The following is a 20043-nucleotide window of genomic DNA, read 5'->3' on the forward strand; positions in this document are numbered from 1 at the left end:
GAGATTGAATTGAATCTAAATGCATATTTTACACATGACTTTTCACCTAACTTTGAAGAAAAAAAGAGAGAAATGTCTATTTTTTGGCAGAAATGTCCCAATGAGAGTTCAAAAGCGATTTTTGCCTTTGATGATGTGGCTCTTAAAAAAATCCTCTATCACTAATGTTTACAGTATTACAGTACATTATTAGGACATTTTCCTGAAACAAAATCTAACAATGCAAGCTTGAGGTGTTCACCTGATTTATTGCTTATTTGTAAGTTCTTTTTGTTCTGTTTGACCTGAAAAAAAGATCCCCAATGACCATATAAAAGTTTTCCATAATAAAATTGGAAGTAATTGTAATAATAAATAAAAGTCACTTGAAATATGGGGGAGTGAGGTTAAGACAGCAATCTCTCTGAGGTTCATTATGGGTCATGTAAATAAATGGATAACCGGTCTTTTGAGGAAGGGATTAGTGTATTGACTGGATGACTTTATCCCTGAGGGCTACAGAGCTTGGATCTCTATGCAGCATAGAGGTGGGAGACTTGGAGCTGGTTCATGGCTCATGGCTGATTTAATGGATTTCCTTTGGGCCATGTGATATTTTGCTTATGTTTATGCATATCTGTGTCTAGTTTGTTATTATTTCACTATGTAGTGTTTAGTCGATTGTACTACACAGTCAATTATTTATGTTGTTTAACGTGTTTACTTTACCACAAAACAATTATTTGAGCCTCTATTATTCATATTGCTCAACATATTTCCCCCCAATATTTTTCCAGCTGTGTTATAAAAGTGCAAAGTTATATCCATAGGAGACAGCACCTAGTGTTTTTCAGGCTATTTTAGCAACAGAGACGGAGACCAGTATACATCCTGCCATTGAGGAAACATTAGTGTACACAGACACTGTACCCAGACAATTTGCGTAAAAATAAAACATTACAAAATTTGATCTAATATGGAATATTGACTGTAAATGATTAGTTATTATACCAAATATTTATCACTGTTTGTCACATCTCTTCCTGTCAATCCACCTCAGAATCGCTTCATCTTAGAAGGAGCACTTGAGATACAGAACGGGGGGCAGAATGCTCGCTTTGGCTCCTCAATAGCCCCAGTCCCTGACTTGAATGGTGACGGTTTCAATGACGTGGTGGTGGGAGCGCCGCTAGAGGACAACCACCGCGGAGCTATATATGTCTTCTTCAGCCAGCACAACAGAATACTGCGCAAATACAAACAGGTACAGCAGCTGTATGTGTTGTGTGTAGGATTGGCCTACTGGATAAGCTGTCTAGCTTTGCTGAATATGGCTGATTGTAATCTAAATTTGGTAAACAGTACAGTGGAGAAGCCTTACATTCCAGTAAAAAAAGATACTCAGAAATAATTATATGAAAAGACAAAACATAAAACAATCGAAATACAGCTCTTTTGTACTGGCACCAATGGAGAATATAAATAAATAAGCATGCCGTGTAAGACAGCAGTTGTGTGAAACAAACTGAGATGTTTGCAGATATCTAAATGAGAGTTCCTAAATAACTCCCAATGGAAAGGTTGTGGTTGTTCCAAGAAAGAAAATACTAGTTTCTCTGCTCTCCACCCAATCCATCCCCCTCTCTCTGATCTTCTCAGAGGATAGCTGCAATAGACTTGCTTCCTGGCTTGCAGTATTTTGGCCTTAGTATCCATGGTAAGATGGACATGAATGATGATGGCCTGGTGGACCTGGCAGTGGGCTCACTGGGTGCAGCAGTGCTTCTCTGGTAAGTATGGCGTCCCTGTATCCTCACTACAGTATATCATGTCTAGTTGCTTCTCCCTAACAACACATTTACCTATACAATCTCATTGTAAACATGTTACACACATGTAATTGTATATCTAAAATTATTCCAAAGGATTCTCATGAGCGTGTTATTTAAAAATGGGTATTCAAATTGATGATGCAATGTTTCAATAAATATGTTGTACTGAATTTGACACAAAAATGGACATAAGTCTTTATCCACAGGTCACGTACGGTTGTCCGTATTCACGCAAGCATCAGGTTTGAACCCAGCAAGATAAATATTTTTGTAAAAGACTGTCGCAGAGGGGGCCGGGATGTCACCTGCATGTCTGCTATCGTGTGTCTGAATGTCACGGCCAGGACAGCCGTTCCTTCAGAAGAGGACGTTTGTAAGTGAGCATAAGTTTACACAACACATATCTCAATAGTCTGAAACTGGTTTATTTATTAGCCTTATTTCCTTCTGGAAAATGTATTGATCTGGCAAGAAGTGAAATCAAAATGTCAATTTTGTATCATATTATTGAAAAAAAGCTTTAGCTAAGAATATGATAAAGGAAACTCCTGCTATGTGGAATGTCTTATTTTTCCCCAAGCTTCCTTGGATGGGGTTATAGTCTTGAGAACTATAACAATAAAATGGGTTTAATTTCACAGACTTTAATAGCAAGCCACAAAGTCTTCTTACAAAGGACGTTTTTCCTTCTATTTGATTTTAGAACTGAATATTGAACAGATTCCAGTTTCTATAAGAAAGTGAAAGCTCCTTAATTTACCAGACAATCCCATCCATGGTGAATTCTTTATCAACGTCTGCTACATTTATGCCAAAAAAAGTTTGAAAGAAACGTTACAGTTATAAATAGTTCAATTACTCCTAGTTCTCTGATCATAGGCCTGGATCATTCAATGTACTTGTTAGCCAGCAAAAGAAGGGGTGGATGGCAACATAACTTGTCCCAAAAGAGCCAAAGGAAATGTTTCCTTGCAATAAGTGGCAGATCATCCTTCAGATGTCAGTGTTCTTGCCAATTGGAATACTGGAGATGCAGTATTAACTCTTATTATAACTGATCCGAACGTATTAATGCATTTCTATTTGTTAGGCACCTAAACGCTACTTTGACAGTAGTAACAACTCAAACAAACCATACAAATAAACCAAACAAAAAACTATTATTATGATTCATTGTCTTGTGAGTATAGTTGGAGTATAGAGTATGGCCTCTGGACATGGTTATTGATATCCCAGCCTGGCATCCCATACTTCTACCATGAGTCAGAGAAACTTATGTTCCGTCTACCACTGAGCTAAGATGTTAGCACTACAAGAGCAGCCCAACCACAACCTAACACCAGGTCTCGCTGATCCCAATGGACTGAGGACTGAGGGAAAACAGAAAGTTATGGTATCTTGTCGATGGTGGGGCTCATTGGTTTAGGACATCTAGGAGGGAACATGTTTATTTCATTTTCCTCTTATTATCGCTTCTGACCAGTAATGCTTATCAGATGTACCAGGGGTTGAAAGTTTGGTGGGCTCTACTAAACAAAGGGCATAGGAAAGTACTTTTATTATGTGCTAGTATAAACTGTATGCAAAATGTTGGCCACAATTGATTACAAAAGGTTTGAGCTTCATGATGTTGCAAATGTGGCCTAGTCTAACACTGTCCACATGGTCCGCAATATGATGTTGCATTGTTTACGATGAGTAGAGCATTTTGGGGACAATTGTGCTATCTGGTAGACACAAGTTGTATGCATTAGTTCTGGCTTCATGTAGGCCTACTATTATCTATACTACCAACACGCAAGGCAATACTGTTGCTTGCTTAAAAACAGTGTGGGCTGGAATTAAATTACTTCCAAACCCAAAGGACTGGAGGGAGTTTAGTCTTTTAACTCTCTCAACTTCAAGTACTCATTGAAATGTCCTGAGCGCAAGACTGACACAATTATATGTACATATATTTTTTTTGTGGCTCAAATACTTCTTATGAATTATTGGATGCAGTCAAAATTCTAGAACCATCTCTCTTTTTTTCCATAAAAATGACCACTATCGTTGCCAACTAAATTATAAAACTGGGAGATGTTTGCAAATCCACTTTAGAACAATGCATAACGACACTGATGCCTTGTTTTTTACTTCCTCTAATAGTCATCAAGTACAATGCCTCCATTGGTGAGCGTCGCTTCAAACCCAGAGCAATTATGGACAACACTGACAAAATGCAGCCCCAAAACCTGACCTTACTTGCTGGAGAACAGACCTGTGAACACATCTACTTTCATGTCATGGTTAGCACTGACTTCGTTTCATGGCATAAACAACAACAAAATAGACAGGGGAAAAAAGCTGTAATTTCATTGGAAAGCTATTGCTTGCTATTGCTGTATTATACCCAGTTGTATTATCACCTCCCTAGTTTATTTTACTTATAAAAATAGAATAAATGGGTATTTCATTATTCACACAACCAGCATGATTTTGTCACACAGTGCATTTGTGAATTTCCAACAAGAAACGTGTAAATGTGTAAACATTCATTCTGCAAAGAGTGAATTTACTGATTTGTTGATGTGGAAACAGCTGCATTGGCATGCAAAACATATTAGAAACCCATTGATATAAATCCACCTGCATTTTTTAAAGCATGCTCTAAAAATTAGCTTTGTTTTGCCAGGAGACCACAGACTATGTAAGGCCCATTTTATTTACTGTGGATGTGGGACTGCAGGATCCTGTCAAGGGACCCATGCTGGATGAAGGATGGCCAACAACTGTGAGCACTGAGGTGAGATACATATTGGGATCAGCCTACTGTAAACTAAGGATCACCTGCAGAACCTAAACTGATAGTTACACCGTTCCAGAAGACAGAACTTTTCTTCAGAACCTTTCTTCTATACTGGGTATCACTTCCTTACTTTGCTTTAACTTACTATCAATTAAGTTATAACCACCACATCCATCCAAAATATTAATCAGGTTTTGTACAGATGTTCTTTATACAAAACGTTTCATACAGTGTGTACAGTATCAGGGACATTTTGAATCTTTAGGTTTTTCTGTATTGTTCTTCTACATAGATTTTGACATATACAGGTATCTTAATATTGAAAATTTATTGGTGAAGCTGTGTGTCCATTATGCCCTTATGTTGTGTCAAATTAAAGCAGAAATAGAGAATTCTGAAGGGTTAAGGTCTGTCATGTATACAGTTGTCCATTTAATTATTTTATTAGTTACAAGTTACCTTGTTCCTTTGGTCTGAGAAATCCCTCAATCTTTAGATCTGAATATCATATCCTTCATTCTCTAGCTGCCCTTCTGGAATGGTTGTGACGAGGATGACCACTGTGCACCAGACTTGGTCTTGCAGAGCAACACTGACCTGCTCACACAAACGTAGGCCCACGTCTACTCTGTGTTACATTTAACGGCTCACATGTGTACACACACACACACACACACACACACACACGTAAACTCTACTATGCTTTCTTTTCACAAACAGCCAGTTCTGTGGACAGGCTATACACTCCAGGAGTGTGTTTTGCCGGAGCAAAGGAGAAAGAGAGATGCGAGTCATAGAAGGATTCAGAAGAAGAATGGTAGTGGACGTTCGTTTGGAGAACAAAGGAGAGAATGCCTACAGCACCCGTCTCAATATTACCTACACTTCCAACCTACACTTCTCCAGCCTCATAGTCAAGGTAAGGTCCTTAAGAACCCAATTATCACACTGGAGGGAATCCAACAAGACACATTGTGTGCTCAAATTACGAATGATCAATGACAGCAAAAAAGAGTGAATACTGTACTATGGCTGGATCAAATGAGAGTAATTAGGATTGTCAAATTATAAACTAATTATAAAATCAGATCTTATTTCTGTATATTGTGTTACTAAAAGTGTTTTTTCTCTGTTTTTGACTCAGGACAATTCGGACATCAAGATAGAGTGCCGAAGTGAGGACAGACTAAGAAATGAGAAGACCTGCAATGTTAGCGCACCCTTTATGAGAGCAATGGCTCAGGTCAGTTTATTCGATCACATTACGGGCAGACATCAAATTATGGCTAACCATGTCCGAGTATCTTAAAGTGTGTGGTGCTGGGTTAAGACTTTCAGTACATCAGTGAAGAAGCTGCCAAATCAGCCCCGTAAGAACAGCCATGTGCCTGGTGGGTGCTGTGGAGCATTCACAATCACCAGAAACCACATGGATCTGGCTTTTAGTGAGAGTCTGCCCCACTGCATGCTGGGAAAAGTATCCCTATTCCTATTCCCACTGGCAGGCAGGAAACTATGAAACTATGAACTATAAACTATGCAACGCATCCCCCAATATGTTTTTACTGGTACACATACAATATACAACAGTAGGTACAATCAACATCTTTGTCGGACCACAAACATGTAAACAAACTGAAAGTAAACAACACCTAACAAGGTTCACATTTGTCCAGTTATGCAAAACATCCCAACAAAAATGGTCTGGATCCATTCCCAAAGGTCCAAACATTCCAACCAAGTAAAGTATTTTGTCCAAAACAATGTATTACATCTAGAAATCATTCTAAATCCAGCCCCCCCCCCCCCCCCATTTCAGGCAAATTTGACAGGATTGTTAAGAGGATTGTTTAAAATGAAGAGGAGACTGTTCAGTATGTTTCTTTCTCTAAGGAGATTGGCTTCTTACGTTACTGTCAGGTCTGGTCACAATGTGTATTGTGTGCTCATGTGATGTGCTTACAGGAGTGTAAGGATGTTTAGCAATTGTCTGCTACAAACTTGGAACATAAACACAGAGAGAAACAAGAACAGCTTGGTCCCAAAATAGTCTGCACCTAAACTGCTCCATCAATGTATTTTCTTCCAGTACAGTAACCCCCATTTCTCCAGTCCAGACACAGAAGAGCACAAAACAGTAGATCATTAAAGGGGACATTACTTCTAAAACAGACCGGTTTATGCAGGGTAACATTGTTTATGTATATACGGTATCTGTGCCCTGTCAAAACTGAGAGATTGCAAATGAAGAGGGAGGAGACAGATCTGGTTAGACATTCCTTTCGTCCAGCCGGCTTCCATCACAAGTTCATTATAAGACAAGAGGACTGTAAACAATCTTCTCCTTTCCTCCCACTTTCTTCCATCCCCCCTTTTCTGTGTTGTTCTATGTGGTGTTGTTTCCCTCAGATGCTTTTCCCTTCGTCTTATTCATCCTTCAGTTCTACTCTGTTCTACATTCACTACATCGTCTGTTGTTCTAATACGCTGCTTTTGGTGCCTGGTAGCTGAGATGTGGTTTTCTTTGCGATGTAACGAGTAAATACAGACCGTTCCTTGACGACTGAAATACTGTTAAATGCACTACTGATCCTTGATCTTCTGCTGTACTTTCAATATGCCTTATTTGTTTTGGTCCAGAAAATCAATAAATACAGTACATGTCATAAGTGATGTGATGTCCTTCCCAGTTAGTTTTAGCCTATTGGTAGGGGGACAGCATTTCTAATCTAGTTATTTGCTCACCTTGCAGTGGTTTCAAGCTTTGAATACTGAATGCACAGTAGTAGCAGTGTTACTAAACTGAGGCCATACACACTTCTAAGTAATTGTATGTATGTGCTTAGGGCTTGGTCTTTATTAAAGGAAATTACCCTGGTTCTTTCTATAGTGCCAACAGTGCTTCAGGCTTCCTCGGTCTGAGGCCAAGAGTTTACTGCAGGTTATTGCTGGCTTTTCTCTGGCAATCTCTAATACATCTTCATATTATGGCTGGAAGCTGCCACATTTGGAACTGTTTATGAATGAAGATCTTATTAAAGATGCAGTGGTTTCTACCCAGGTCTGGATACCTGTAGCTGCTCATGTGACTGCTGAGATTATTCAGTGCTAATCTTTGAAAGCAGTGCTTGAGTGCTTATTTTTGAAAGCAGTGCTAAATAAAAAATAAAGCTCATAAACCTCACTCTTTATCGTTAAAATAGAAATGTGATTATTAGTACATGAATTAGTATATAATCAATTAAATGATCTTTCTTGTTGTAAATGATAGCATGTCTCCTTATTTTGTCCACCCTGCAGGTATCATTTCGTCTTGAGTTTGAATTCAGCCGCTCCGTATTTCTGGACCATCTACGGGTCATTCTGGATGCCAGCAGGTATGAACACCAGTTATGAATCCAGTTCTTCTATTAAATAAGTATTTCTTCAGTTCTTATATTAGTTCTTATATTAAATAATATTATATTATATATATTATATTAAATAAGTATTAAATATTATTAAATAATAAGTATTAAATAAGTATAAAAAAATAAAAAAAAAGTATTAAGCCTCAATGCATTTTTGTGCTGATTTCCAGATGGGCAGCAACACTGTTTTTTCACACATTTAGTGTGACACTGAAATATTCAGGGAAATATTTTTTAAAGTCAGCCAAGGGTCATTTGGCTTTCTCTCTTTGGGTGTGATAATGGGAAATGCAAATAGTTAGCATTTGTAAAATGGCTGTATTCTTCTGCAGCGATGGAGAGGAGCTGAGCTCAGAAAACAATTTCAATTACATTTACCACCCGCTGAAATATGAGGCTGACCTCCTATTCACAAGGTTTGTAGTTCCCCACTTGATATACAGTCACGTAGAGACGTGCAGTGCTATGAAAATGAAAAAAATTGTTGATAATGAGAATATAAAAAAATACCACAGGCTGATACAACACAGTTCGGGATTATATCTTCAAGGTGAACATTGGTTTTAACTTGGAATATGGTTGTTGTAATGCATAGCACAAAGCAAAATAATTGGTTAATGAATCAAATACAAAAATGTATTGTTTGGTTGTCCTGAAGGGATTCAGACCCCACCCGCTATGAGATCAGAGCAGACATCTCTCTTGAGAAACCTGGGGACGTGGGCCCTGCATTCAATTTTACTTTCCAGGTAATGTCTAACTCCATTATCAATTAACTTTCATTACTTACTATGGAATTGCACTGAAGGGTGATACATTATAGTAAGCCAAATAGTTGTTTCTACAACTCCCACCCCCAGATCCAGAATCTAGGCTTTTTCCCGGTGAAGGACTTGCAGTTGAATATCGAGCTTCCTGAAATGACTACAAATGGGAACCAGCTCTTGAAGATATCAGACTTCCATATAGACCAGGTAAAAGGTTGTACCCTGATACCTATGCCTATTTCATCGCTTGTCCAGTTTATTTGATCAAGACTAAGGTTAATAGTACATTAGGTTAATTGTTAAGCAGGAGCTATGGTGTACCTGAGAACATTTTACATCATTTATAAATGAGGATCTCTAGTTTCTGACTGGTCTCTACTAATGCGCCATCTCAGACAGATGGTAGCCACTGTATCCCTCCTCAACACTTGGCACAGAGCAGGGCCTCACCTGAGGATCTGTCTCGCTTCTCACGCCTGGTAAGATACACTGTTGTGTTGTTGGATTTTTTATAAACATTCTTAAAAATGTGTTCCTGTATGATTTGAGAAAGAACTTTGGGTTTGATTAGATGGGGTTTGAATAGCCTTTCCTAGTCAGTTTACTAATATTAAACATAATCTAATGTATAAATGTTTTCACAATAATCTTTTAATAATATGATAACTAGGTGATAATAAGTGTATATATGAATCATATATGAATCAACAGACTCAAATTAATCAATAGGCTATATTTCCTTTCTGTAAACAAGCCTTAATCAATGTTTTTTTTATATGCAGAACAGCTCAAATACCCTGACTCTCCCTGTCCAATGCACTGTCAACATGGCTGTCTACAGGGACGTGAGTGTGAGAATCAAAGGGGCACTGAGGATAGATGCCCTGCATGCTGTGAGTATATGACACATAATTAAAACACACACAGATCATGATGAAAACACACACACATGCACACACTCACTCACACAAACCCCCCAAATGTCTTAACAACAGTGTGTCAATGACAAGTGACTTCCTGATTTCACCAGTTGAAGTTCAAGATCCTGGAGCTAGTGACAAGTGCCTCAATAGAGCTGCCCACATCCAGTCCTATGTTTTTACATGAAGAAAACCCTGTTCGAAATGTGAGTGAACTAAATATGTTATAAATACTGTATACACATCATCATCAGTAAACAGTACAAATCATAATCGTCATTAAGGCATTTTTTCCATGTCACTGTAGCCCAGCATGGGGTCTACCAACCAGACACACTGTAACGCATCCTAAAGGAGCACACTGATCCCTTACATCAACGTCATTTGTTGAGTTATTTGGGATTCTGGTTGTACATTAAAAAAATGTAATAAAGAGCTGAAAGTCTTGCAGCCAAGATTTATGTTCCAACACACTACTGAAAGGTGCTGAAGGACCGAAAGGACCAGCAGCAATGTTTGTAATCCTATGGTCAAATATGCAGATGTGCTGCCATCTAGTGGACAATACTCACAATTTTGATGGGGACTCACAAGTTTATGTTCAAAGGCATGTACAGTATAAAATAGGCCCTAAATGTGGTTAAAAAAAATAAGCAACGAGGATCAACATGTTACTGTTTACTAAGGTTGGGTATCGTTTGGATTTTCACGATTCCGATTTTACGAAAGTACCGAACCGGTAATTTAAAAAAGATTCCGATTCCTAAACCGATTCTTGAAAAACTTAAAAATTACATAAAAGAAAGACTCTTTTCGTTTTTAAACATTTCTTGCATTTTGCGATGTCGGAATCCTTGAATACCTGCAGCCACACTTTCGACTGCTTTGCTTTAGGCATTTTAAATGCACTAAAAGCTAGCTAGCTAAATGTAGACTACAGAGAAAGTGTGATATTTTAAGTCCGTTTCGGAGCGACAGAGGGAAAATATTTGCGTTCTAAATTGGTCCGATTCCTACCGGTTGTAGGAACTGGTTCCATAGTGGAACCGAATTTCGGTACCCAACCCAAGGCCTACTGTTTACCAAAATGCTTAAACTGACTGTTGACAACAAAAACCTCCAGACATGAGCAAGCCTTACATTCAATTTTTTCTATTCTTTGATCTATTTGATAATATCACACATACAACATACAGCGCATTAAGGCACATCATTTAATTGATCAGAAATCCTGTGATGGTACAGATGTAGATATGTCTCATATATGTTCAAATTGATCTCAGGTCTCTAAAGATTTTAACTGCAATATTCATTTTTTTTCCCCTGGCATCTGAAATAGCCTATTAAGATCCATGTAACTTGACATCCACTGTTATAAGGGTAACTTTTCAGGTTCAAATGAAGGTAACATTTCTTGTTTGTATGTTATTCTTACAGATAATCCTTGAGATTAGAAAAGAGGAAGACTACAGAATCCCAACTTGGATTGTAATAGGGAGTTCATTGGGAGGACTCTTGCTTCTAGCCCTGTTAAGTCTAGGTCTATGGAAGGTAAGCCAATCTCACTCTTAAATGAAAGGTAATGTCATGTCATTTTCTTAGTGCCATTGCCTTATTGGAAATTGTAAAATAATTTTACCAACCGGATGACACCAATGATATTTGAGAATCATTTGCTTTTTTTATTCCTGCCAAGCTTGGCTTTTTCCGGAGGCAAAAGAGGAAGGATAAGGAAGAGCAGGCCAACAGGAAGGTGGCTGAGGAACGATAATGCTGGATTAGGGTCAGGATTCATACACCTATACAGGGGATCCAACACTCAGGGACTGTCCCTCTCGACTCCTCAAGCAACCGTGGTGCAGTCCAGACAACAGGCAGTCCACAAGACTGCCAGGCCAAATCTGTTCAGTACACTGGAATGGATGGCCCGTCTTTTATACACTCCCTGGAATGACCCATGACCGAATGAGTCATCACTGTCACACCTACAGCCATGTACTGTTAAGACTACCGGACCCTCACCTGTCCTACTGGGCCCTCACCTGTCCTGCTGGGCCCTCACCTGTCCAACTGGGCCCTCACCTGTCCTGCCATTCACTTCCTAATGCTCTATTACCGTCTGCTGTCCTTCGATAACTTACAGGAAAGCTAAAATGTTGACATTATAGATGAAAGATGGAGCCAGATGTGGCTTGACTACTCATTCCTAGATAATTAAAAGAATACAGGGTTTGGCTTTCCATCAGACAAAATGATTTGAGCTGTTTCACTAGCTTTAGATGTAATTAACTTTTATACGTCTTATTTTGAAAGACATAAGAAACCTCAAGGTGGTGTGTCAGCTGATGGCTGACATGTTGGGCAACTGTACTGTCTAGTCTGAAAATAAGTGTGAGAAAGAATGAAGGAAGAAGCAGTGTTAGAGCTACGATAAAAATATCCACCACTAATAATTTTCAATATTTACATATTTTTCTGGAGATGATCTACATTGAAGAAATATGGAGATTTTGGAAATCCCTGACCTTTTTTTGTTTTTTTTCCGTGCAGCATCTTCATTCTTGGAAAGTAAACTGAACAATAAAAAAATATGATGCACTTTAACATTGAAGAAATACAAACTTGAATTCTGTTTGTGAATAGTCAAGTAACTCAAGTCTAACAACATTGTGGCATCACTAACTTTAAAAGGCTTGAGCTCAGTTCAGGGTTAAAAACCCTTAAAGGACAGATGACTCCTGTCTGCAGACATGCTTTGCACCACAACAAATAGCCTTTTTTAAAGGATATGCTTAGATTTAAGCATTGCCAGCAACAAACAAGCAATTATTGCATGTGCTGTTGAAGTAGACCATGTACATTATCTCATGAAGTTTGGATTATTAATGTTAATAGCGCTTTTGTTTTCTCAAATATTTTTTTCTCCGTGAATGTCAGTGTCATACACGGCTTTGAGGTGTAAAAAGTTGTAACGCATCTGGAATAAAACATGTTAAATGTGTACATTATATACTGGTTAACAATAGTATTTCTACGTGAATGAATACATATAAAAGTACATTTGAAAAGTGAAATACAGTACAGCATGCCCATAATGTGTATGTCTCAAATGTAGGGAAACTATTCATAGCATGAACGTCTCATTAACTCCTCATGATCCCAAGAATATCACAGAGGATGTGTGTATTAAACAATTACTAAATCATTACACAGCCAGATATGCACCTTGCACAGGCAGGAACCTCTTCATGTCCCATCATCTTGAGAATCTACCAGTTTGTGTAGATTTGTAAACAGATTACAAGAATAGGGCGAGTAGGATTTAAAGGTCACATGATATGCTGTTTTTGGATGCTTTTATATAGGCCTTAGTGGCCTATTACTGTATCTGAAGTATCTTTCCCGAAATTCAGCCTTGGTGCATAATTACAGCCACTACGACCAGTCCCTCAATGAGCTTTCCTCAAAACGCGCTGTTTCTGTGTCTGTAGCTTTAAATCCCAATGAGGAGGAGAGGGGCGGCAACATGCGCTAATGTTTACAACGGATGTATCGCAATGGCGGTAGCCCCCTTTGCTGTAAGATGCCTCGAATTTAGCCATTCTCATCTGATCATCCTGGTTTGCAGAGGTGCACACTCATAGACATTTCAATGAGGGTAGAGGCGGATATCGCGCGCGCCTAAGACCAACAGCATACCAGTTCTCCAAATAACAAAGAAGTGTACAACACTGGCATCACAGTGTTTGTATTCACACACACACTTGATGCCATCTATCTTTACATTATAGCAACAGTAACTCAGCTGTTGGCTGCAGAGCTAATGTTACAGCCACATTCTAAGGGTAGCAAGCTAGGTAACCATATACAGTAAAGCAACCAAATTATATAGCGTTAGTCAACTTACTTGTCCAAGGTTTGTAGCTTGACCAAGGAGATTTAGTAATGATCCAGAATGTAATTTCAGCAAGGCCAGCTTTGTATTGGCTCAAGTTGATTAAACAGTAGTGGCTTAAATGTTTGGCGCAGACATACTAAACTTTGGGAAGTTGTGTCGGCGCATTTCCAGCGAAAATAAAATTGAGATACTGGTTGTGCAGAGGCTCAGATGAAGGAACTAAAAAAGGATTTGTGGTTGCATTTGTACATCCAAGCACTGAGCAACTGTTATGTTTAGTTTGTTTGCTCTCCAGCCATGATGTCTCTCCAAGAAAAACCGATATCGCACTCGCCCTTGCACGGTGGTAGCTCAGTTTCTCATGGGCCGGCCAGATGATCTGGGCGGGGCAAAGCAGAGAGAGGGGAGGTAACCTTGCTCCTATCTACGTCACTAGGAGATTTTCAAACATAGCAATTGAGTCTTCATTTTCTCAAAGGCGGAGAAGAACACCCAGGGCTTGGTTTACACCTATCGAAAATTCTAGACACTGACGGACCAAAGGCAGGCTAGGGGAACTCATTTTAATGTTAAATAACCTCCTAAAATGACGTTTTCATGTCATGTGACCTTTAAAATGAGTCTCTCAGACGCTTTGGTCCTTTCCCTGAATCATCCTTAACATTTGCAGAACAGTAAGTGCATTTATCGAAACAGACAAATTGCAATAATCCACCATAAAGTTAATCTCTCAGAAGTAAATATTTATATAAATAAACGTCAGTGCCATTAGAATGGCAAGCCCTTGTTTCACTGTTCACAAACAAGAGTCAAAATGCTTAGCCATGATGTCAGTATTCTGTAAGAAGTTTCTGATGTAAGCTATGGCCAGGGTTTAGATGACAATGATGCCCAATGCTGAAATTTGTCTGTAGGTATGGCATATAATGTTAACAGAACAAATTAAAACATTATTGAAAGCGGAAGAATGTAAGAGATTAAACATGAGTCACATTTTCACTTTTACTGTTTGTATTGTAATTTGTTGTGAAGATGTGTTACAGCACTTCATAGCCTACTGTAGCAGAAATGTGTAGAAACTATCAGTGCCCGTATTGAAGGAGGTTAGTAAGATGTCAGTGACACACAGAATTATGGAATCATAGTGCAATGCTATGCAGTCCTGCCTACAAAAAGTATTGTATTTTCTATATTGCATTATCGTAAATAAGACACCAACAACCGACAGAGGAGGCTACATTCGTAAGAATATTTGTTCCTGGAGCAGGCTAGGCACGTTTGCGGCTCGCTATATGGTAAGTGGTAGGAATATCTAGTATCAAGGAATATATGGTAGGTGTTATCGAGGAGCAGGCCCGATCGAATAATCAAGTTACAGAAACCGTGCAGTGCCTGTGATGCAGCCGGTAAATATGTTGCTTACAAGCAACTATAGTTAGGGTGACCAGATTTGAGTTTGTGAAAAAGAGGACACTTCCTCTGTATTGGTCGTGTATTGCATGCCGCACTATCTGATCAAAATTACAGTTCTCTCTACAGTCAGAGCTCGCGCAAGAAGGTGGAAAGTAAGATACCCTTTCCAAGACTTGTAAGTGCGTAATAGTTTGTGATAGACCCAGAGAAACACAAATATCCGACGAGGCAAAATCAAGGACAATTTTTGGAATCCCTGCCGGACGCATTTTTTAGGTCTCGAAAAGAGGACAAAAGAGGACGTCTGGTCACCCTAACTATACTTACAGCTAGTACTTAACAGCTGAGAAGTACAAACGTCAGCGTGAACTGGTTGAAATGCGTGCCTGCCTTAGCTAGGCTATAGCTAACAGTAGCCATACACAATTTTAAAACATACAGGAAGACAGTGTTAACATTCCTAAATTGTTCACAAATTCATCAAAAACACAAAGCATAGTCTACCTAAATTAGCTAAAAAGATAACAATCCAGAACAAACTTTATGTTTCCTAAGGAAATGGGATGCATTTCCCACGAAAGGTGTGTCCAGAGAATGTCTAATATGGAGAGAACTGCCACTCTCGGGAAACTTCCGGGTTCTGAGTTCCATGTGAGGGCGCTAACGAGCGAGTGCAGAATGAATGGAGGTCTATGGAGCGGTACCCCTCAAAATCCACTTTTCTCAAGATATCATTTTTTGTCTAGTAATTTGAATTCTGAATTAGAAAGGGGAGGCAAAAATAATACACACTGCTGGCTGTTAGATTGTATTAAAGTCGCCTTTCTGTTCTACAAAGTACGACCAGAGCTACTGCTTTACGGCAAGCTCTGGTCACTTTCTTTTCTCTCTCAGGGCATCGACAACACAGCTGACAGGTTAGGCTCTCCCTGTCAATACACATGCTAGAAAGAATTTTGGCTTGCTAATGTTGTTGCTAACGTAGACATATATATGTCTATGTTTCCTAATGTTGCTAATGCTCTGACATTCTGATTCCGCTTCGGATGCCATCAAGCGGGAGCTCTGGTCGTATCAGTCATAGGGTATCAGTCCTTCACTAACCAATCAGCATTCATTAGCACAATGCTAGCGTGTTATGGGCAACAACGACTCACCCTGTAAGAAATAAAAAGGACATAAGTACTCGTTCATTCAACTTTCGACCTATAATCCATGTTGAACATGCAAAAACTACAATCAAATCGGAGATTTCTCAACGACAATCAGGCGAGAGACAAATTTAGCCGTTTAGCTCCATAGACTCCCATTCAACATGCACTCGCTCGCGATCACCCCCATTGGAACTTTGGTGGAACTGCAGCCAAATTCGGTACAATGGGGTTTAATAGGGAGTGGCAAGGCTCTCCTTAAACAGGCTCTGGTGTGTCCTAATCCTGCTGCCAGGAACGCGAATTCCAGTAACAGAAAGTTACGGTGATGACGCACCAATTTAATATTGTCGTCAGATATTTGATAGTTGTGTAACTGAATAGGTTCGATCAGTGGACTCGAATCCAGCATTCAAAGCTTTAATCAGACTTTATTAAACTACTTACTCTGATTAAACACAGTTAAGTGTTAGGGATTAAAACAATTACTTCCTCTTCAAACTGACGTTGAAGGTGAGCGCATACATACTTCTTTCGACAATGTAGGACAATTATAGGCTACTACCCTATGTGTCATTAACATTCTAACAATTTTAGCAAAGAGTTAGCAAAAATGAACAATTTGTCTCTTTCAGTTTCAACTTTGCTGCGTTTGAAATCTCGTAAGAATGTATTTGCAAATCCTTGTAACCATGACTTGTGGTAAGTTGAATTGCGAAACAAGTTTAAAAATTAAATAAGCATATGAAAGTGAACATAAAATAACATAATGTATTATTTGTAGCAACACTTGTCAGAGCCATGGATCTTCAATGTTACAATGACTATGATAAAACCATGGATTGCCATTTTTCTTCTGTGATGTCCAACTGTAGTGAATATAACCTGGAATTGAAACCATCTGGTCTGAACGAGTAGGCCTGTTTTGTTATACACTCATCATGTTGTACAGTAGGCTAATAGCCTATCTTGATAGTCTGTAATTTCATTGATGTTCTTCTTGTGTACTATTCACAGCTCCTATAGGCCTCGTTGCATTTTCAAGGAAATTATGAGATCAAGCGATGTCATATGCAGTTGCTCTATTTCTATGCGATATTTATCATTCACTGAAGAATTTACAGCAACTATAAGGAATCAGAGTTTCACAATCCGCGTCCATGACAGCAGTGAGTCTTCTCTGTGACAATTATGTTCCATGTGCATACTACTTTTCCTTCATATGTGAATATTATTGGCTACATTATAAATCAATCTGTTTTGTTCCTGCAGTTAAACCCAAACGTCCTACAATTACTGAGGTGAAACAATCACCAAATGGAGATTTCGGGGTAACATGGAAAACAAACTATGACAAATATTTTGCCGATCAACTGACGACTGAACTGACATACAAAAAAATGGGAGATATAGATGGGGTAAGGTTGAATGATTATGTTTCATTACATTTATGATGGTGTGTAGTCTAATCTAATACAAATGTAATGTCCTTTTTTAGGTGTCCGAAAATACCACATCTACTTTGTTTGAGATACTAGGGAGGAACTTGGAGCCAAATACAAAGTATGTTCTAAAAATCAGGACATATTTCAGCGAACATTTCAGTGATAGCAGTGAAGAGTGGCACTTTACGACCCGTAAGTTTAAGGTGATACCACTATTTAGGTAGTAGATAAACTATTTTGTTAAACTAACTGGACTTTCCGTTACTTTTCCAGCTGTGGGTTTGTCTCATGTATTCAAGATTGTCATCGTTGCTCTGTCCATTGTTGCCATCAGTCTAACATGTTTCCTGTTTTGGTGTTTTATCAGGTAAGTGACATCCTTAATCATAATTATGTATGTACAGTCAGTATGAAGCTCTTAACGATTTATCTTTCAGTGCTCGCATCCTCAACAGATTGTTAGCTCTGCATGCTGATATTTAATTTTCCTTGCAGACTCAAAAATAAGTGCTGGGATACAGTTCCTAAATATCCTAATCCAGCCCTTTTGAAAATGGATTCTAAAGAGCCTTGGGTAAGCTTGAATAGTTGTACAAATTCAATGTCTCTGGTTAGCCGTCTTCCAATACAATATATGATATCAGATGGCCTTACTTATTTAATGTTTTTCTTTATAGATATATTCTCCTTCAAAGACCACATTGTGTCCCATCTCAATTGATTCTCTTAAGATGAATGGGACAGAAGTAAAACAATTGTAAGTTACCCATTCCCATAGCAAAACAAAAGTGTCTGTGATCAGTTAAGCTTACATACATGTTTCTTTACAATGCAGGGCTATTCAAGATGGGAGTGGTCAGAGGGACGAGTATGAAAGTGAAGCAGTCCATGACTTTTCTTCCCAGAGTTATGCTCTCACATGTCCGCCGCCAATGAATGATCCGACACCATGCAATGCGCAAAAACAAATTGCAAAAATTCAAGCGGAACTCTTCAGTCTCTTTCCCAATCTTTCCGTCAATTCTGTTGACCCTTCTAAGTCACAAAGCTACATGAATGTTTCCAACTCAAAACCAATCAACCATTTACAGTCAGTGATGGAAAGCTCAACCTTGTTAACAATGGGGCATGCACTTCCTTGTGATGGTAGTTATAATTCCAATGAAATTAAGGTCACCTTTCCCCAAATATTTCTTGGTACAAATCAAGATCCCACATTGTCTCCTATTGAAGAAGACTCATCTTACCACCCTTGTACTAATAGTTTTGTAAGTTCCTCACCAGCAGAAGACATAAGTCTGACTTGCAAAACTAAGGAACACAACACACCTACCCCTACATGCAGCCTTTCCCCAAGTGGCGATGATTACCAAGCATTACAAAGCCTACAACAGCACAACTCATGTCAGTGGACTGCAAGTCATTGTGCTGAGCAAGACAGACAATGTCCAGAGAGTAAACACCTTCAAAGCTCAGAGACAATGCCTCTGAAGCTAATGTGCAACTCCCAGGAAGAACTGTTCTTTTCCATGAGTACTTTTCCTAACAAAGTGGAGCTAATCGATGATTATCACTGTGTGTAACATCTTATCAGGTGGAGAAATGTATGTATTTAGTCTTGGTTTTAGTATCTTTACTTTTGGCAAATATTCTTTTGAATATGAATACGATAATCATGGCTAAATTATCATATGCATGCAAATTATGCTTCCACAGATGTTATCATTAGTAATTAATAATTAATTGGTTAGACAAACCATTTATTAGGTAACATGTTATGAAATATGCATCAGTGCTGTTGTTGGAAATATGGCACAAGAGACGCATCACAGGCCTTTTAACTCAAAGAATAGTCAGCGTCATCTACAGTAACTTTTATGACCCATGCAAATTATCTAGGAAAATGTTTAGAAACGGACTGCTATTTGAATGGCAGATATGAGAATGTCATACATGCTTAACTACAACCTTGTAATAAACCTAAATTCTTATTCAATTTTATTTAGATTTCCACAAGTTTAACTATCGTAATATAACCACTAGTATTACTAAGACAAACGAGTAACTGACAGTTTGAAAGTGTTCGTGACAAGGAAGGAATGTACTTCCTCATTATGGTTCTGGAACATTGCACATCTATGAAAATACAGTCCACACCCATTGTGACACAGATAAGCCATCTTCTAAAGACAGCAGTAGATCAATAGATATTTGCACATTAAGGTTTAGCCAGTTTGTACCAAACATTGCATGTCATGCAAACTGCTTGCACAAATTCATGCCATGCAAGCACAGCTGTAACCTTCTAAAAAGTTACGTTTTGAAATGTAATCCATTGTCCTTTTACATTGCATGTCAAAGCAGTAAGGGTCATGTTTGACAAGTCTGAGTAGCTACCATGGTACTAGAGCAGGACTAAAGTCAGCTCAAAAAGGATGTA

At 38.6% G+C, this 20043-nt stretch overlaps 2 protein-coding genes across 2 annotated transcripts in view; both read left to right on the plus strand.

Annotated features, from left to right (window-relative positions):
* LOC146246967 (integrin alpha-11-like) overlaps positions 1-12759 on the plus strand; it is a 35016-nt gene extending 22257 nt beyond the window's left edge. Inside the window, exons 14-30 of the mRNA XM_084682787.1 lie at positions 1040-1243; positions 1639-1769; positions 2018-2184; positions 3960-4099; positions 4486-4596; positions 5125-5210; positions 5320-5518; positions 5744-5842; positions 7900-7976; positions 8342-8425; positions 8668-8758; positions 8870-8983; positions 9172-9255; positions 9559-9669; positions 9807-9902; positions 11134-11247; positions 11393-12759. Coding sequence (XP_084538913.1) covers positions 1040-1243; positions 1639-1769; positions 2018-2184; positions 3960-4099; positions 4486-4596; positions 5125-5210; positions 5320-5518; positions 5744-5842; positions 7900-7976; positions 8342-8425; positions 8668-8758; positions 8870-8983; positions 9172-9255; positions 9559-9669; positions 9807-9902; positions 11134-11247; positions 11393-11467 — 1983 coding nt within the window. The 3' untranslated portion in view covers positions 11468-12759. The remainder of the gene's footprint in view (positions 1-1039; positions 1244-1638; positions 1770-2017; positions 2185-3959; positions 4100-4485; positions 4597-5124; positions 5211-5319; positions 5519-5743; positions 5843-7899; positions 7977-8341; positions 8426-8667; positions 8759-8869; positions 8984-9171; positions 9256-9558; positions 9670-9806; positions 9903-11133; positions 11248-11392) is intronic.
* Positions 12760-16449: 3690 nt separating this feature from the next.
* On the plus strand, positions 16450-19604 carry LOC146246968 (uncharacterized). The gene is made up of 10 exons (XM_084682376.1): positions 16450-16671; positions 16794-16860; positions 16943-17072; positions 17176-17327; positions 17431-17576; positions 17657-17795; positions 17877-17970; positions 18099-18177; positions 18281-18360; positions 18439-19604. The coding sequence occupies exons 2-10, from the start codon at positions 16827-16829 to the stop codon at positions 19184-19186; spliced, it is 1602 nt and encodes a 533-aa protein (XP_084538502.1). The 5' UTR covers positions 16450-16671; positions 16794-16826; the 3' UTR covers positions 19187-19604.
* The last annotated feature ends 439 nt before the right edge of the window (positions 19605-20043 follow it).

The sequence above is a fragment of the Hypomesus nipponensis genome, chromosome 19, assembly GCF_054491055.1.
Source record: "Hypomesus nipponensis isolate SF chromosome 19, ASM5449105v1, whole genome shotgun sequence".
In the NCBI taxonomy this organism is placed as follows: domain Eukaryota; kingdom Metazoa; phylum Chordata; class Actinopteri; order Osmeriformes; family Osmeridae; genus Hypomesus; species Hypomesus nipponensis.

Coding starts and splice junctions, on each gene's coding strand:
- LOC146246968 (XM_084682376.1), top strand. CDS start 16,827: ATGTATTTGCAAATCCTTGTAACCATGACTTGTG. Junction 17,577..17,656: donor AAATGGGAGATATAGATGGG/GTAAGGTTGAAT, acceptor GTCCTTTTTTAG/GTGTCCGAAAATACCACATC. Junction 18,361..18,438: donor GGGACAGAAGTAAAACAATT/GTAAGTTACCCA, acceptor TTTACAATGCAG/GGCTATTCAAGATGGGAGTG.